Source organism: Rhinopithecus bieti, unplaced genomic scaffold (genome assembly GCF_001698545.2).
Source record: "Rhinopithecus bieti isolate Rb0 unplaced genomic scaffold, ASM169854v2 scaffold_13259, whole genome shotgun sequence".
Classification (NCBI taxonomy): Eukaryota; Metazoa; Chordata; class Mammalia; order Primates; family Cercopithecidae; genus Rhinopithecus; species Rhinopithecus bieti.
The window spans coordinates 3013391-3032559 of record NW_016807544.1 but is presented as its reverse complement, the minus strand read 5'-3'; the positions used below and the strand labels follow the sequence as shown (position 1 = coordinate 3032559).

Sequence of the window (19169 nt, the reverse complement as noted above, 5' to 3'; positions counted from 1 at the left end):
TCCGGGGGGGGTTGACACCCCGGATTACATACCCCGTACCAAGCCGAGGGCAACTTTGGAGGCCCCCTGGAAGGCTTTAGGATCCAGATTCTTCGCTGCAGCTGCCTTACCGCGGAGAACCACGACCCGCCGGGCGTCTTGCGACCCTCCGGGCGTCTTGCGGCCACACCCCTGGCGGGCCCAGGCAGGCTACGCCCACGCGACCCCTCCCCTTTCCCTGCCGGTCTGGCCAATGGAGGAGCTACGAACGGCACGACCTGCCCGAGCTTGGCAGTCTCCAGTTGTGCTGTGCATGGAAGCCTGGGAAGACTTTGTTGGAAGGGGAGGCAGGGAGAGGGTGCTGGAGGCTCTGGGGCGATGGCTTCCGCACCCCTTCCAACCATCCTCTTTGCCTGGATTCGGCGGACCACAGCTCAGCCAGTTGGCTTGGAAATGTGACGGGTTGCCACTTCCTCTCTGAGGCACTCTTCTGCCTGGTGACTGACACCTTGGAAATGAAGTTTATGACGTCATCGTTGCGACTGGCCAATAGAAAAAGCTCCCGCGGAGAGGTATTCCTTCCCCTTGGACTCAGCTTCTTCACCCGCGTGAGCGAGCGCGCGCGGAGAGGGTGGGGGAAATCTCGAGCGGGGTGGCGCGCATGAGCGGCGAAGCTCCTCCTCCCCGCCTATATATAAAGGGCTGGCGCGGGGCTCGGTGGCGCCATTTCGCGCTGGAGTGGAGCAGCCTCTAGGGCGACCTGGAGGATACAGAAGCTTCGAGGTCGTCCGGGGCAGCCCGACCCATTTACAATCCCCTCCTATCCGCTTGGAAATCTGGGGGCCTTCAGTCCCGGGCCTATGACACTGGTCCCAGCGGACAAGTACAGACCCCATAGAAGCCCCTGAATCCTCCCTTTTTTCGGGGCCTCCGCCAATCCCGGTAGTCTGTCCTCCCCTTCTACTCCGCCCTCAAGAGGATTTCAAAGATGGAGGCGGCGGCTCCCTAAACCACTTTTCGTGTTCATCCGCCTCCATCCGAGATCGAAACGGGACCTCGTCCGCCCCGTAGGCTCCCGACAAGAAGAGGGGATCCCTGCAGACCAACAGCGGGCTATATTGATGACGGTGTCTGAGATCGGGGACCGTTCTTTGAAGAGTCAGTCCCTCAGTCGCCCGCCTCAGCGGAGGCCGCCGCCATTTTCTTGCTGTCCGCCATCTGCAGAGCGCGCCAAGCTGCCTGGAGCTCTCCGAGAGGCCCCAAAGGGACTGCTTTCGTGCCGGTCAGGCAGGGGGTTTGTTGCCTGGAGGCCCAAGAGGAACAGTCTCCCCGGTACTTACCGGGTTATGCTGGACCGGGCGGTGAGGGGAACCGAGGCCACCCGGACTTTCCGCGGCTGAGGGCAGCGCCGGTTCCCTGCGGTCAAGATGCTGCAAAACGTGACCCCTCACAACAAGCTCCCTGGGGAAGGGAATGCAGGATTACTGGGGCTGGGCCCAGAAGCAGCGGCACCAGGGAAAAGGATTCGAAAACCCTCTCTCTTGTATGAGGGATTTGAGAGCCCCACAATGGCATGGGTGCCTGCTTTGCAACTGACCCCTGCCAACCCACCACCCTCGGAAGTGTCCAATCCCAAAAAGCCAGGACGAGTTACCAACCAGCTGCAATACCTACACAAGGTAGTGATGAAGGCTCTGTGGAAACATCAGTTCGCATGGCCATTCCGGCAGCCTGTGGATGCTGTCAAACTGGGTCTACCGGATTATCACAAAATGATAAAACAGCCTATGGACATGGGTACTATTAAGAGGAGACTTGAAAACAATTATTATTGGGCTGCCTCAGAGTGTATGCAAGATTTTAATACCATGTTCACCAACTGTTATATTTACAACAAGCCCACTGATGATATTGTCCTAATGGCGCAAACGCTGGAAAAGATCTTCCTACAGAAAGTTGCATCAATGCCACAAGAAGAGCAAGAACTGGTGGTGACCATCCCTAAGAACAGCCACAAGAAGGGGGCCAAGTTGGCAGCGCTCCAGGGCAGTGTTACCAGTGCCCATCAGGTGCCTGCTGTTTCTTCTGTGTCACACACAGCCCTGTATATTCCCCCACCTGAGATACCTACCACTGTCCTCAACATTCCCCACCCATCAGTCATTTCCTCTCCACTTCTCAAGTCCCTATACTCTGCTGGACCCCCACTCCTTGCTGTTAACTGCAGCTCCTCCAGCCCAGCCCCTTGCCAAGAAAAAAGGCGTAAAGCGGAAAGCAGATACTACCACCCCTACACCTACAGCCATCCTGGCTCCTGGTTCTCCACCTAGCCCTCCTGGGAGTCTTGAGCCTAAGGCAGCACGGCTTCCCCCTATGCGTAGAGTGAGTGGTCGCCCCATCAAGCCCCCACGCAAAGACTTGCCTGACTCTCAGCAACAACACCATAGCTCTAAGAAAGGAAAGCTTTCAGAACAATTAAAACATTGCAATGGCATTTTGAAGGAGTTACTCTCTAAGAAGCATGCTGCCTATGCTTGGCCTTTCTATAAACCAGTGGATGCTTCTACACTTGGCCTGCATGACTGCCATGACATCATTAAGCACCCCATGGACCTCAGCACTGTCAAGCGGAAGATGGAGAACCGTGATTACCGGGATGCACAGGAGTTTGCTGCTGATGTACGGCTTATGTTCTCCAACTGCTATAAGTACAATCCCCCAGATCACGATGTTGTGGCAATGGCACGAAAGCTACAGGATGTATTTGAGTTCCGTTATGCCAAGATGCCAGATGAACCACTGGAACCAGGGCCTTTACCAGTCTCTACTGCCATGCCCCCTGGTTTGGCCAAATCATCTTCAGAGTCCTCCAGTGAGGAAAGTAGCAGTGAGAGCTCCTCTGAGGAAGAGGAGGAGGAGGATGAGGAGGACGAGGAGGAAGAAGAAGAGAGTGAAAGCTCAGACTCGGAGGAAGAAAGGGCTCATCGCTTAGCAGAACTACAGGAACAGCTTCGGGCTGTACACGAACAACTGGCTGCTCTGTCCCAGGGTCCAATATCTAAGCCCAAGAGGAAAAGAGAGAAAAAAGAGAAAAAGAAGAAACGGAAGGCAGAGAAGCATCGAGGCCGAGCTGGGGCCGATGAAGATGACAAGGGGCCTCGGGCACCCCACCCACCTCAGCCCAAGAAGTCCAAGAAAGCAAGTGGCAGTGGGGGTGGCAGTGCTGCTTTAGGCCTTTCTGGCTTTGGACCTTCTGGAGGAAGTGGCACCAAGCTCCCCAAAAAGGCCACAAAGACAGCCCCACCTGCCCTGCCTACAGGTTATGATTCAGAGGAGGAGGAAGAGAGCAGGCCCATGAGTTACGATGAGAAGCGGCAGCTGAGCCTGGACATCAACAAATTACCTGGGGAGAAACTGGGCCGAGTTGTGCGTATAATCCAAGCCAGGGAGCCCTCTTTACGTGATTCAAACCCAGAAGAGATCGAGATGGATTTTGAAACACTCAAGCCATCCACACTTAGAGAGCTTGAGCGCTATGTCCTTTCCTGCCTGCGTAAGAAACCTCGGAAGCCCTACACCATTAAGAAGCCTGTGGGAAAGACAAAGGAGGAACTAGCTTTGGAGAAAAAGCGGGAATTAGAAAAGCGGTTACAAGATGTCAGCGGACAGCTCAATTCCACTAAAAAGCCCCCCAAGAAAGTGAGTGAGAAAACAGAGTCATACTCTGCACAGCAAGTAGCAGTGTCACGCCTTAGCGCTTCCAGCTCCAGCTCAGATTCCAGGCTCCTCTTCATCGTGCCTCCTCTTACAGACACCAGTGATTAACTGCAGGCTAAGGGGTCAGGCCAGATGGGGCAGGAGGGCTCGCACAGGACCGGACCGCCTAGACCACCCCTGCCACCTGCCCTTCACCTTTGCTGTGACAGCTTCTTCATCTCACACGCCCCCCCCCCCCCCCCGTCCCCCTCTAGGAGAGGCTGGCTCTGCAGTGGGGAGGGATGCAGGGGATGGTTTAACTGAAGGAGGGACGTGGACAAAATAACACTTGAATTCCTTAGCCCGCATTGGGTGAGTGACGCTCTTGGACACAGAGCCGGCCCATGCAAAATGGGGGCAGGGCAAGGTGGGAAATGTGCAAAGCCCTGATCTAGAGTTACCTGAGGCCATAGTGGCCTATTCACTTCTAAGGGCCCTGTTTTGAAGTTTGTTTTGTTCTAATTTCATTTTAAAGCTAGGTAAGGCTGGAAGGGTGGGGCCATGGTCCCTCAAGCCCTCCACGGGGAGGGAAGAAGGGGGAGCTCTTTTTTTTTACGTTGAGTTTTTTTTTTTTCTTTGCTAAGCTCCTGTTTTCTCCCATTTTTCTTCCGCTCCATTTGAGGGCCTGGGGGTTTCAGTCAATCCCCCATTTGGGTCTTGGACTGTCTTGTTGATTCTAACTTGTAAATAAAAAGAAAATATTATTCAAAAAAAAAAAGAGAAATAAACATCTCTTGTCTTTGAGTCATTATTTTGTTTTGTATTTGTAGCATCACCACAACTAGTACAGAAAATGGTACATTGAAGTAGAGTGCTACCTTAACAGAAATGAAAATAGTGTATAGTAGGGATTATAACTATACTTAGTGACAGAAAGGAAATATGTTCATATTGAATGAAGAGATAGAAATCTTGGCAGAGAATAGAAACTATGAAAAAGAAACAAATGGCTGGGAGCGGTGGCTCACACCTGTAATCCGAGCACTTTGGGAGGCCGAGGCAGGTGGATCATGAGGTCAGGAGATTGAGACCATCCTGGCTAACACAGTGAAACCTGTCTCTACTAAAAACACAAAAAGTTAGCCGGGTGTGGTGGCACACGTCTGTAGTCCCAGTTACTCAGGAGGCTGAGGCAGAAGAATTGCTTGAACCCTGGAGGCAGAGGTTACAGTGAGCCAAGATCGCGCCACTGCATTCCAGCCCGGGTGACAAAGCGAGACTGTCCAAAAAAAAAAAGAAAAGAAAAACAAATGGAAATTCCACACCTGAAAAATATAGTATCTGAAGTAAATTCACTGGATAGGGTATATCTAATGTAAAAAAGCAAGGCGCAGAACTGTGTGTGTATGTGTGTAGTGTTCATTGTGTAACGAAGGTAGCATAAACATGACTATTATATGTATTTGCTTATATTTGGAAATAAACCCAAAGGAGTAAAGATACTGATTTACATATATTGTTGAATGTGGGATCTACCATGAAAGAGATGTAAAACTAGAATCAACAAGCATATGCTTTAGAACATGTAGATGAGAGAAGTATCTGGGCAAAGTGCCTCTTAGGATATCTGCTGCTAAGTCCAATTCTCAGTATTTAAACTGCTGGACACAGATCTAGCTATTCCATAGCCTAGCTGTATCAGATGTATGGATTGTGCATCATGAAATGAACATCCTGTGTTCTGAGAAGCTCAAATAACCTCATAAGTCTTTCTTTGTGTGTCCTATTTTCTAGGACCTCATAGTTGACCAGACGATAGAGAAAGTTTCTTTCTGTGCCCCAGATAGGAACTTTGATAGAGCCTTTTCTTACATATGTCGTGATGGCACCACTCGTCGCTGGATCTGTCACTGCTTCATGGCTGTCAAGGACACAGTGAGTCCAACAAATACGTATTTCATGATGAGTATTCTCAGTTAGCTGGGCTCTTTCTGGGTTTGCTCAGCCAAGCGGTTTCTACTACATTTTTAACAAGTATGTGCTGCTACAGCTGCTCTTGGAAGTGCCTAAACTAGCCTACTTTCAGCTCCTTTCAAATATTTTACACTCTTGGTGTAACCCTGGGAGTTGCAACTCACTGAACAAAATGATTGGCTGAAACCAAAGATCATTAAAGGAAGGTAAAAATGGTCTGGTGATAGTGGTTGCTAAACTTTATTTGAAACTTTTAATTATTGGAAGTATTTTCAGAGTTCTTAAATGTATTTGTTTGCTAACACATATGGGTATGGTATTAAAAATGTATTTGCAAAGAGACTACTACAAATGAAAGAACTTGGCTGGGCCTGATGGCTCACCCCTATAATCCCAGCACTTTGGCCAGGGCGGGAGGATCACTTGAGACCACAAGTTGGAAACCAACCTGGGTTACGTGGCAAGACCTCATCTTCACAAAGTTAAAAAATTAGCCAGGCATGGTGGCACATGCATGTAGTCCTAGCTACATGCTACATGCCTTGGGAGGCTGAGGCGAGCAGATCACTTGAGACTACGTGTTGGAGGCTACAGTGAGTCATCGTGCCATTATACTCCAGCCTGGGTGACAGAGTGAGACCTTGTCTCCCAAAAAAAAAAAAAAAAACAACTGAGTGCAGTATACTTTCAACTATTATAAAAACAGAAATACTGGCCAGGCACGGTGGCTCACACCTGTAATCCCAGCACTTTAGGAGGCCGAGGCAGGCGGATCACGAGGTCAGGAGTTCAAGACCAGCCTGGCCAATATGGTGAAACCCCCGTCTCTACTAAAAATACAAAAAAATTAGCCAGGCATGGTGGCACATGCCTGTAGTCCCAGCTACTCGGGAGGCTGAGGCAGAAGGATTGCTTGAATCTGGGAGGCGGAGGTTGCAGTGAGCTGAGATTGCGTCACTGACTCCATCCTGGGCAACAGAGTAAGCCTCCGTCTAAAAAAAAGAAGAAATACTGGCTGGGCATGGTGGCTCACACCTGTAATCTCAGCACTTTGGGAGGCTGAGGTGGGCAGATCACCTGAGGTCAAGGGTTCAAGACCAGTCTGGCCAACATGGTAAAACCCTGTCTCTACTAAAAATGCAAAAATTAGCCAGGTGTGGTGGCGCACGTCTGTAATCCCAGCTACTTGGGAGACTGACTCAGGAGAATCACTTGAACCGGGAGGCAGAGGTTGCAGTGAGCCAAGATTGTGCCACTGAACTCCAGCCTGGATGACAGAGTAAGACGCCATCTCAAAAATAAAATAAAAATAGGCCAGGCCCGGTGGCTCATGCCTATAATCCTAGCACTTTGGGAGGTCGAGGTGGGCAGATCACTTGAGGTTGGGAGTTCAAGACCAGCCTGGCCAACATGATGAAACCCTGTCTCTACTAAAAATACAAAAATTAGCCGGCCATGGTGGCGGGTGCCTGTAATCCCAGTTATTCAGGAGGCTGAGGCACGAGAATCGCTTGAACCCAGGAGGCAGAGGTTACAGGTGAGTAAAGCTCTTGCCAAAGTTTAATCTGGAAGATAAGTAGTGGCCATGCTCTAAAAATTGACCAAAATTGTTTAAAGATCTTTGAGACACTGGTGTAAACAAATGCTAAGAACTCAGGCTCTGAGTCAGATATGGGTTCCAGTTCAGATTCTGGTTCTTACTAGCTGTGGGATTTGGGGCAAGTTACTTAACATTCTCTGTCTTGGTATACACTTCTATAAATGGAGAAAGTGGTTGTGAATACTAAATTGGATAATGAGTATAAGCACACTTAGCATAGGGTCTGGCCCACATTACTCCAAAAATTTTAGCTAGTAATGTTTAAGCTGTTCTTCCCTTGGTTTGACACTGGTGCTTTGAAAATGAGTTGAAGTAACTGAACTATGCTTTTGTCCTCTGTTTCTCAGACCCTAAGTAAACCACAAATTTATTAATTTTGCTATCACTACACTTTAAAAATCTGGAGTTCAAGAGTTTCCAGACACTAATTTAAAAACCATTTTATTGTCAAATCATGGCCTGGCAGGCTGTTTGAATCTCCTAGGCCAATAGTTCTACTGTATCAAAATCACCTGGAGGACTTGTTTTAAAACATAGATTGCTGGGCCCCATCTCCAGCATTTTTCATTCAGTGAGTTTGGGATTGGGACTTCAGAATTTCCACTGAAAGTTCCCAGATGATGCTGTTGGTTGGGGATGAGGTCACTCTGCAACAACTTCTGCCCTAGGCCTAGGAGAAAGAATAAGCTTCCTTGACCTGTAGCTCTGTCCTTATAATAGAGCTGCGTTCAAATGCAAACACATTCGAAGAATCTTTTAGTACTCCTGTTTCATGCTTTAACATCTGGCCTAATATCGTCCTACTGGGAAGTTAGATGGAAACTCATGTGGATTCATGGAGTAATTCTATCAGTCTTTAAGTAGTCAAAAGTTTTTTTTACAAGTTTAAAAGTTTTAAAAAAGTAAAAAGTAGTCAAAGGTAGTAAAATCTTAGGGACATAAAGCATTTTAAACCTCTACCTGTCCTTATGATAACTAATACTGTCATGCAAAATCCAGTGAAATGACTCGTTCAGAGCCGTGTGTAGGAGCAGCTGCCTACGTGGTGTGATTTTGAGAATACCACAAAAGACTTCCTGTTCCCAAATATCTCTTCTCACTGTGAATGATGCCAACAATTATACCATCTCTAGATTTTTTATTCCACAATTAGCAAAATGGTTTAAAATACAGATAACCCTGCTAAAAATAATCCATTAAATTTATTAAATTGACTCTGGGTAATCCAGTGTATCTATATAAAGCAGTGTTTTGTTCATATACGTACGTCCTCCACTCCTCCCACACATAAATCAGTTTTATCTGCTTAATTCTTTTATAAGTAGACGGTGTGGATGAAAACATGCTTTCGCTTTTGCCTGTGTTTGGTTGGGAGGTAGAGTTGGGAATTAGAGAGAGCTAGAGGAAGATAGGAAAGGTTTGGGGGAAAACCTAAAAGCACTGAGGGCCATAAATGAGGAAGGTTGCTTAGAGGGAGGATTCAGAAAGGGGAGACAGCAAAGCGTTTGTCTCATTGTTAGTGTTTTTTGAAACAGGGTCTCACTATGTCACCTGGGCTGGAGTGCAGTGGCACAATTACAGCTTACTGTAAGCTTAAGCGATCCTCCCACCTCCCAAGTAGGACCACAGACACACACCACCACCACACTCGACTAATTTTCTTTTCTTTTTATTATTATTATTATTATTTTAATTTTTTTTTTTTTTGAGACAGAGTTTTGCTCCTGTTGCCCAGGCTGGAGTGCAGTGGCACGATCTTGGCTCACCACAACCTCCACCTCCCGGGTTGAGTTAGTGATTCTCTGCCCTCAGGGGACTCCAGAGTAGGCTCCTCTCTCTCTCTTTTTTTTATTTTTTTTCGGCGATCAGCATGTGCCATCGGATGCCTAACTATTTGTATTTTAGCTAGGACGGAGGGTTCGTCCATGTTGTGTCCGCGCTGGTCTCGAACTCCTGACTCAGGTGATACCGCGGCCTCAGCCTCCCAAAGTGCTGGGATTACAGGCTTGAGCCACTGCACCCGGCCTTTATTTTTATTTTTATTTATTTTTTGAGACAGAGTTTCGCTCTCGTTGCCCAGGCTGGAGTGCAGTGGTGCCATCTAAGCTCACAGCAACCTCTACTTCCCAACTTCAAGCAATTCTCCTGTCTCAGTCTCCCAAGTAGCTGGGATTACGGGCACCCGCCACCATGCCCGGCTAATTTTTGTGTTTTTAGTAGAGATGGGGTTTTGCTGTGTCAGCCAGGCTGGTCTTGAACTCCTGACCTCATGATCCACCCACCTCGGCCTCCCAAGGTGCTGGGATTACAGGTGTGAGCCATCCCACCTGACCTAATTTTCTTTTTCTTTTTTGTTAGAGACAGGGTCTCACTGTATTATCCAGGCTGGTCTCAAACTCCTGGGCTCAAGCGATCTGCCCACCTCGGCCTCCCAAAGTGCTGGGATTACAGATGTGAGCCACCATGCCCGGCCGCATTCCTTTTTAATCACTGGAATTGTATTTGTTTATCAGAAGTTTTAAGTTTGCAACTTTTTTTCCTAGACATACTAACACTGCATTAAGTTCCTGAAATATGCCTTGCCTTTGCAGTAGTTTCTTAGAAATGGCTGGTAAATATTCCCTCTCCTTCCCCAAAGGGCAACTAGAAGCTTGCATGTCAAGGCTTGAAACCTTGCATAGAGTCTTCTAAGCTGTTGGCCAGGGCTGACATGACAGAGCCTCAGTGATAAAGAGTTCTCCATGGCTGCTTGCAAAAGCACAGGTTGCTGGTTATCACTTTACTTCAAGGCTTGTAACAGTGAACTGAACCATCATAAGCACTACCTAAGAAAATGTATTCATTTAAATTAATTTGGCATATGAATATATTAAAACAATTTTAAGTTGGAATTTGCAACATCTTGCTTTCATAAAAACAGACTTATTTGGGCCGAGTGTGATAGGTAGCTCACGCCTGTAATCCCAGCACTTTGGGAGGTTGAAGCGGGTAGACCACTTGAGGCCAGGAGTTGGAGACCAGCCTGCCCGACATAGCAAAACCCCATCTCTAATAAAAATACAAAAATTAGCCAAGTGTGGTGGTGCATGATTATAGTCCCAGCTACTCAGGAGGCTGAGGCACAAGAATTATTTGAGCCCGGAGGCAGAGATTGCAGTGAGCAGAGACTGCGCCACTGCACTCCAGCCTGGGTAATAACAAGACTCTGTCTCAAAAACCAAAAAAAAGGACTTATTTGTATGTAATTGTTAGTCTTGTAATTCTGAAAAGCTTTTAAAACCTGCTCTCTACAGGGTGAAAGGTTGAGCCATGCAGTAGGCTGTGCTTTTGCAGCCTGTTTAGAGCGCAAGCAGAAGCGGGAGAAGGAATGTGGAGTGACTGCTACTTTTGATGCTAGTCGAACCACTTTTACAAGAGAAGGATCATTCCGTATCACAACAGCCACTGAACAAGCAGAAAGAGAGGAGATCATGAAACAAATGCAAGATGCCAAGAAAGGTACAATCTGTTCTACAGTGTGTATTTATGGAATGCAGTTTTTCCCAACAAAGTATTATTTTGAAGCTACCAGGGATAAGTTTTCTCATAATCAAAGAGAACCCTTAGCAATATAAAACCTTATAACAAAGCTGAAAATCTTAAAACTGCTTCCTTTAGAGTGGCTAGTTTAATGGCTTCAAAATATTTACTCCATTATAGTAAACTATCTGAGGAATCAGAGTGCAGTTGAAGAAGCTGCAGAGACATCTCTTACCCCCTTCCTTCCATCCTGAAATACCTTTTTAATTCTGATGCATCTGATCTCTATGAGAAGCAAATGAAGTAAGTACCTGCATCTTAAAGAAAGCAGCACAGGTCCCAGGGCTTAAGGCTGCAAAGCATCCACGGACTATGATGCTAGCAGAGAGATTTAACAGTAATACTGCTTATATGAGATTATTGCTGGTTTTTAGTGCTTTCTAGTCACAAAAGTCTATAGATTTTGAGAGGTAAGCCTATAACTCTTTTTCCCATAGCTCTGTTAATTTAATTTAGGGTATGATTTTATAGAGTGTTTTATTTAGGTACACATGGCATCACAGCAGAAATGCCTGTACAAACATTCAAGTTAGTTGGCAGTCTATAAATGTGAGTTGGGTATATTTTAGAACTAAATGATAGGGCTTGAAAATATTTTTGCATTCTTGTATATAAGTAGGGTTAAAACCAACAAGACAAGCACAAACAATTCAGGTTAACTAATAGACATTAATATAATTTTGAGGCCAGGTATAGTGGCTCACAGCTGTAATCTCAATACTTAAGGAGGCTGAGGAAGAAAGATCACTTGAGGCCAGGAGTTTGTGACCAGACTGGGCAACATAGACCCTATCCCTAGAAAAAAAAAAAAAAATTAATTATCCATATTTGGTGGTGCACATCTATAACCCTAGCTGCTTGGGAGGCTGAGACCAGAGGATTGCTGGAGCCCAGGAGTACAAGGTTACAGTGAGCTGTGATCATGCCACTGCACTCCTGGGTAACAGTAAAACCCTGTCTCTTAAAAACAAACAAATATATATATATATGATAATTTTTTTACTATAACCTTTTAGTTCTAAACTAGTCTTTTTTTTGTTGTTGTTTTGGTTTGATTTGGGGTTTTTTTTTTTCTTTTTTTTTTGAGACAGAGTCTAGTTCTGTTGCCCAGGCTGGAATGTAATGGTGCAGTCTCCACTGACTGCAGCCTCCACCTCCTGGGTTCAAGCAGTTCTCCTGCCTCAGCCTCTTGAGTAGCTGGGATTACAGGTGCATGCTACCACACCCAGCTAATGTTTGTATTTTTAGTAAAGATGGGCCAGGCTGGTCTCAAACTCCTGACCTCAGTTGATCTGCCTGCTTTGGCCTCCCAAAGTGCTGGGATTACAGGTGTGAGCCACTGCACCTGGCCTTAAACCAGCCCTTTTGGATAGCAGCATTGACTAAAATACTGACCCAAACAGCTCTAATTCTTAACCCCCCTCCAAAAAAAAAGCATACATATTTTTATTTGAAATGAAATTATTGATAGTGATTTTTTTTCATTTCTTGTAAATATTTGCACCAGGAAGCCAAAGGGCGAAAACATCATGCTATCTATACTAGAAAATTTAACCCGTATTACTGTTATTTAATATGCTTTAGTGGTCTTCAGACTATTCACTAATTAAGCATGTTCTTTAATACCACCAATTAATATTCATTGTTATGTACAGCAACTGCAAAGAGATTGAGTCCCAAGATCTACAAAGGATTGTGAGAGTTGGTGGTTGAGATTTGTCACAATCAGAATGGAACTCAACTGGTACCCACAGTCTTATATTTAATCAAATTTAATCCAGTTCAAAATGTTACTACTGCATGCTTTTATTCAAATGAACCACAAATGCATGATTTAAAGACTGCTTTAGGTTGGGCGTGGTGGCTCACGCTTGTAATCCCAGCACTTTGGGAGGCCGAGGCAGGTGCATCACCTGAGGTCAGGAGTTCATGACCAGCCTGGCCAACACGATGAAACCTCGTGTCTATTAAAAATACAAAATTAGTTGGGTGTGGTGGCATGCACCTATAATCCCAGCTACTTGGGAGGCTGAGGCAGGAGAATCACTTGAACCTGGGAGGTGGAGGTTGCAGTGAGCCAAGATCATGCCATTGCACTCCAGCCTGGGCAAAAAGAGCGAAACTCCATCTCAAACAGTAAATAAATAAAGACTGTTATGTATGACATTCTTTGACACCTAATCAAAGATACATGGTTAAACTTATGCTTATTTAGACCTTTCTAATGCTGCAGTTCCCAAAGTTCTCCTCCCCTAACTCACAAGCATTGGAAATCATGAATCATTCTTTAAAAGACCACATATTAGGAATTCATAGGAACTGAGTTTTTAAGATCTTGTTCACAGTCTTAATTTATAAATCACTGAATGAGAATAAAAGATCTAACATTTCCTAGTAGATATGCTATGTGATATATGGTACATTACTAAGCCTTTTATCTGTCTGAAAAATGGATCTGAACCCTACTTCTAACTTATCTTTTAAGAGACATTAAGGAAATGGGTAAAAGGACCTAGAGGGCTTTCACATTTGTCAGCTCTGTAAACTCAAATTATTTGAAGACATTGCTAAGGTCTTCATTCTCTTTATTTTCTTGAGCTGAAACAGATAAGATAGTCGTTGGTTCATCAGTGGCCCCTGGCAACACTGCTCCATCCCCATCCTCTCCCACCTCTCCTACTTCTGATACCACGACCTCTCTGGAGATGAACAATCCTCATGCCATCCCACGCCGGCATGCTCCAATTGAACAGCTTGCTCGCCAAGGCTCTTTCCGAGGATTTCCTGCTCTTAGCCAGAAGATGTCACCCTTTAAACGCCAACTATCCCTACGCATCAATGAGTTGCCTTCCACTATGCAGAGGAAGACTGATTTCCCCATTAAAAATGCAGGTAATGTAGCATCTACCTGACTCACTGGGTACTCGAGCACTGAAGCATTCTCATCACTTCCCATGAAGACACAAATCCCATTAAACTAGGCATTCCTCTTTCCCTGAGGTTGGTTGATAGTTGTATCTTTTGTCATTTCCCATAGTGGGAAAACTAAGGTCCATGGAGGGGGATGTGAATCCATAATTTCTCTTCAACAAACAGGCATCAGAGCCATTGTGGAATTTCTAGCCTAAGCCTCAAGATTTGTGGTTTGTCTCGATGTAAGAGCATTCACTGCCTCTCAGCCAACCTGCTTCCAAACATCAAGGGTCTCAAGTTTCTATTCTTATTCTGCCATTTGGGACCCAGCAGGGAATTAATTAAAGAGGCCTTAGAAACACATAGCATTACCAGCAGAAGAAATGGATATGTGCTCATTGTCCTTCTGGCTGTTTGGCTCCATAGGGAGGAAACTCTAGACAGGTGTCTTGTGTACATCTAAGATCTGTTGTTCATCACAGACAGTGGACTTGTTCACAAATATTCATTACCTTTCAGAACTGTCCCACAGGCCTTCGTGTGGCCTCTGTACAGCTATGCCAGCCCCTATAGGTCTATCCTCATCATAAAATCTGTAGCTAAAGTATTAGATCTGGTCAGTGCTTTTGTTGGGCTCTATTTTACCTCGCTCTGAGACATGTCAAGCCATTGCTATAACAGAATATGAGGAAGCTGTCTCAATAGGCCATTCCTACTGATGGTATAAAAGTACAGAGTTAAGTTCATCTGACATATGAAACTAGGCCTAAAGAATAGTTGGACTAGATGATTACAGAGGGTCTTTTCAGCTCTCAGCTGAGGTACCTCATTTCAGCTCAGTCTCCTTCTAGGGCAGACAGGGAATAAAAATTATTATTCTCTTTACAGATGAGCAAACAGAGCTTTAGCACACATAATTAGCTTCTTTAGTGATACAAAAGTATCCTAGAGTCGGTATTAAGATTAAAGGCCCTAGCGTCCTACACCTCTGCTCACTTATTCATGTTATCATAGATCATATGCTTAGTACTAGAGACTTTGGAGAAAAATGAGATTGATGACATTATCATAGTTGTTACAGAGAAAAGCACTAAGCATCCACTAGTGTCCCAGACTTTAACGCATTTTCCTGACAGAATTACTAAAGGCTCCAGAACCTAATTCAGATCACAGCCTTGAGAACGTGTTGGAAGGCATACAGGTTGCATATGTCTTCTAGAAAGATCTGGCTAGCTAAACATCTTAGCACAAAAAGGACAGATTCCCAACAGTGTTATAAGAGGAGGAAATGAAGAAATAAGGGAGGAAGATGTGCCTTAGTACATTAATTGTTGACATTTTATACTTTCCCATCTGAAAAGCCAATGAAATTGTGGCCAGTAAATTTTTTGAAACTGGTTTTGTAGCCCCGCCGTACAGTTAATTGAGCCTTTTTTTCCATAAACAAGAGATACTGTATAAAATGCCAGCTTGCATCATACTGTCAAATTTCAGGATTATTCCATTTTTGTGTCTGGAGCCATTTTCTGTTTGCCTTGCAGTGCCAGAGGTAGAAGGGGAGGCAGAGAGCATCAGCTCCCTGTGCTCACAGATCACCAATGCCTTCAGCACACCTGAGGACCCCTTCTCATCTGCTCCGATGACCAAACCAGTGACAGTGGTGGCACCACAATCTCCTACCTTCCAAGGTTGGTGCCCTCTGACCTGCTCAGCTGTTCTCTTTACAACCAGTACTTTTAGTACACTGCTCACTAACTGTAAGTTGGCATCCTGAGCTTCCCAACATCTGGTCAGACCCATTAATTTCTCTATTTGATGTCTTAGATTCATTGATTTCTCTATTCAACAATGTCTTTGTGCTTTGTTCCCCTTCCTGTTTTCTAAGATGTCTGTGTTTGTCATTCTGCATGTGCCCATCTTTCACCCCATTCTATAAGAAATTTCTATAGTCCCAACCTACTACTTTATTTCCCACTTGACTGTTAAGGATCAGCATACCCAGCCAGTTTCCCAAAAACAGTAGTCATCAGAATTGGTTCCAAGGTTATGCTTTCTTTAGTGTAGTGGTTCTCAATCAGGGGCAAAATTTGTCATTCACTGTCTGGAGACATTTTGGGGCTTTACAAGTCAGGGGTTGGGGGTGTTACTGGCATGTGGTTAGAGGCCAAGAATGCCACTAAACATCCTTCAGTGTAAAGGACAGCACCCACAACAAAGGATTATCCATCCCAAAATGTCAGTGGTGCCAAGGTTGAGAAGCCCTGGACTCACCTAGTCTCTGCCCTGTCAGAGAGGCTTATAAAGAAAAAGGCACTCCTTTGAGCTCTGTAGTTCATCTTCTATAACAAGTATCTTAAAATTTGCGTTTGTGGCATTGAAGAGTTAAAAGTTGTTTTCAGAGATACTAAATAGTGGATATTGACTTGGAGGTCAGCAAAGAATTTATGTAACTTAAATTACAGACTTGTAGAATTTCAGCTGCTATAATTGCTGTTTCTCCGTTTCTTTCGAAAGAGAGCTCAGAGAAAGTTTTACTCCGGAGATAGTGCCCTACTTCTACTGGAAGAACTGCACGCTTTTCCTCCAAGGGTCTTTTCTTTTCTTTTAATAAACCTTCATAGTCATGTATACCAAATGACTTTTCATGTCATCTAACAAACATTTATAATACCAGTAATAATAGGCACAATTTATTGAGCACTTACACATTGCTTGCCACATTGTGGTAGGTATTCATGCATTATTTCATTTAATCCCCACAACAACCCTGTGAGGTAGGTGTTACAGATGAAAAAAAAAAAAAAAAAAAAAGAGGCTCAGAGAGAATAAGTAAATTGCCCAGATCATACAGACAGGATTTAAACTCAGGTCTTCCTGAATATAGTATCCATTACATTCTGCTGATTCTGCCTGCCTACAAGGCACTAAGTGCACACAATTGAATATTTCAGTTTCCTTTCCCTGCCTTTGAAAGGCTCCCAGTTTCTAGGTGAAAAAAAATTTTTTTTGCCAACAAAAAAGCAAAGGCAGTCTTTTAGACAAACCCTAGGTAAATAGTACCAACACCGGCCAGGCGCAGTGGCTCACGCCTATAATCCCAACACTTTGGGAGGCTGAGGCAGGCAGATCACCGGAGGTCAGGAGTTCAAGACCAGCCTAGCCAACATAATGAAACCCCGTCTCTACTGAAAATACAAAAGTTAGCTGGGCGTGGTGGCAGGCACCTGTAATCTCAGCTACTCGAGAATCGCTTGAACCTGGGAGCCAGAGGTTGCAGTGAGCCGAGATCATTGCACTCCAGCCTGGGTGACAAGAGCAAGACCCCATCTCAAATATATATATATAGTACCAACACCATAGGCATGGCTGTCCAGTCCTAAAAAGGACATAATTATATTGTAGGTCAGGGGAAGGTGCTTGTCTACACCATACTAAATGTTATTGGGAGTTGGGCTAAGGAGTAGAAACTAATATAGATATCTGGAATAAAAGGAACAAGCGTTTGCAGATTTTAATAAGGGGAGATGAGGAAAGAATAGTAGGTACTTTGTGATATTGTAAACATCACAGGGGGGAAAAACATCTTTGTAAAAAGTTGAAATTAATTCTGTAGCAAATTACAAATTTATCAAGCAAATGAAAACATACCAACTTTGATTTCTCATCTGTAATAGGGGGATAATACCAGACTCATGGGGTTTTCGAGAGAATTAAATGAAATGATGCATGTAAAATATTAGCTTAATGACTAGCACATAATAACGAATCATGTACACATTTTAACTTTTGAAAAGGAAACAAGGAGTAATTTTTTTTTTTTTTGAGATGGAGTCTTACTCTGTTGCCCAGGCTGGAGTGCAGTGGTGTGATCCCGGTTCACTGCAACCTCCGCCTCCCAGGTTCAAGTGATTCTCCTGCCTCAGCCTCCCTAGTAGCTAGGATTACAAGTGCACGCCGCCACGCCCAGCTAATTTTTGTATTTTTAGTAGAGACGGGGTTTCGCCATGCTAGCCAGGCTGGTCTCGAACTCCTGACCTCAGGTGATCCACCTCAGCCTCCCAAAGTGCTGGAATTACAGGCGTGAGCCACCACGCCTGGCCTATTTTTAACCAGTATTATTGTTAACATAATTTGACCTTTTGGAAAAGTGAAGAAGAGGGAAATGCTGTACCTACTTCATTATGCCAAAGGCTAAGCTATATTTAGAATAGTTAGATATTTTTTGCTACTCCTAAGACAGAGCAGCTCTGTTCACCTTAATTTGAAATTGTTGTTGTAGGTTTCATTTCCCCTCTCCCCATGCACATATTTTCCTAGGACAGTCATTTGACTTTACTATACAACCATTTAAAAATTACAACCTCTAATTCCTTCTTTGCCTAATGGCATGTACATCCAATCTAAGATTTCATGGTTTTCCCAAACATCAACTCTTCTCTCTCTCCATTCCACCAGTATTGTACATTCACTTGACTGACGCAGCTCCAAGGGATCACTTGTACACCCTGCATGAATTAACTCCATTGATGTTGTCTGCTCCCATTGTAGCTAATGGCACTGACTCAGCCTTCCATGTGCTTGCTGCTAAGCCAGCCCATACTGCTCTAGCACCCGTAGCAATGCCTGTGCGTGAAACCAACCCTTGGGCCCATGCCCCTGATGCTGCTAACAAGGAAATTGCAGCCACATGTTCGGGTAAGGTGGCCACAGATGGTGTTGAGGATTTCTGGGATCAGATAAGTGACCCTGGTTCTACAACTCAGCCAGTTAGCTGAGTGGGAACTAGGGAGGAATCCTTTCAGGAAACCTATGTTCCCTCCTGGAGATAAGCTGCTTACATAAGAAAGGATGGTGAAGGAGAACAAAAGAAATCAGACTGATAGTCATTAGGACTGTGGAACCAAACCATCCACAGAGCTTTTATAAAATACAGATTCCGGCTAGGCGTGGTGACTCATGCCTATAATCCCAGCACTTTGGGAGGCCGAGGTGGGTGGATCACGAGGTCAGGAGATTGAGACCATCCTGGCCAACATGGTGAAACCCTGTCTCTATTTAGCCAGGCGTGGTGGCATGCACGTATAGTCTAGTCCCAGCTACTTGAGGCTGAGGCAGGAGAATCACTTGAACCCAGGAGACGGAGGTTGCGGTAAGCCAAGATTGCGCCACTGCACACTGCACACTGCACACTGCACACTGCACACTGCCTGGGCGCCAGAGCAATACTCTGTCTCAAAAAAAGAAAAAAGAAAAAAAGCAGATTCCAGGGCCCCACCTCAGAAAATCCATCACTGGATTTGGTGATGTGCAGACATGCCTGTAGAAAGAGGAGGCCCTGCCTCCTACAATAGGAGGCCTACAAAAAGTGTTACAAAAGCACTTCATTTTGCTTTTTTGTGCCTTCTAGTTTTCTGTAAAAAACATCTAT

General features: G+C 45.0%; 1 protein-coding gene and 1 pseudogene across 17 annotated transcripts in view; both read left to right on the top strand.

The window, feature by feature from the left end:
• NUMB (NUMB endocytic adaptor protein) overlaps positions 1-19169 on the top strand; it is a 200851-nt gene that overhangs the window by 178036 nt on the left and 3646 nt on the right. For 9 of the 16 annotated variants that reach the window (XM_017882804.1, XM_017882808.1, XM_017882806.1 and 6 more), the window contains 5 exons: positions 5470-5610; positions 10543-10747; positions 13427-13720; positions 15283-15429; positions 18290-18436. In XM_017882804.1, the coding sequence (XP_017738293.1) occupies positions 5470-5610; positions 10543-10747; positions 13427-13720; positions 15283-15429; positions 18290-18436 (934 nt within the window). The remainder of the gene's footprint in view (positions 1-5469; positions 5611-10542; positions 10748-13426; positions 13721-15282; positions 15430-18289; positions 18437-19169) is intronic. The other 7 variants (XM_017882810.1, XM_017882809.1, XM_017882805.1 and 4 more) reach the window with 3 other exon arrangements.
• Positions 585-3908, top strand: LOC108536219 (bromodomain-containing protein 2 pseudogene; annotated as a pseudogene). The gene has a single exon (XR_001887458.1). The product of XR_001887458.1 is annotated as a bromodomain-containing protein 2 pseudogene (transcript).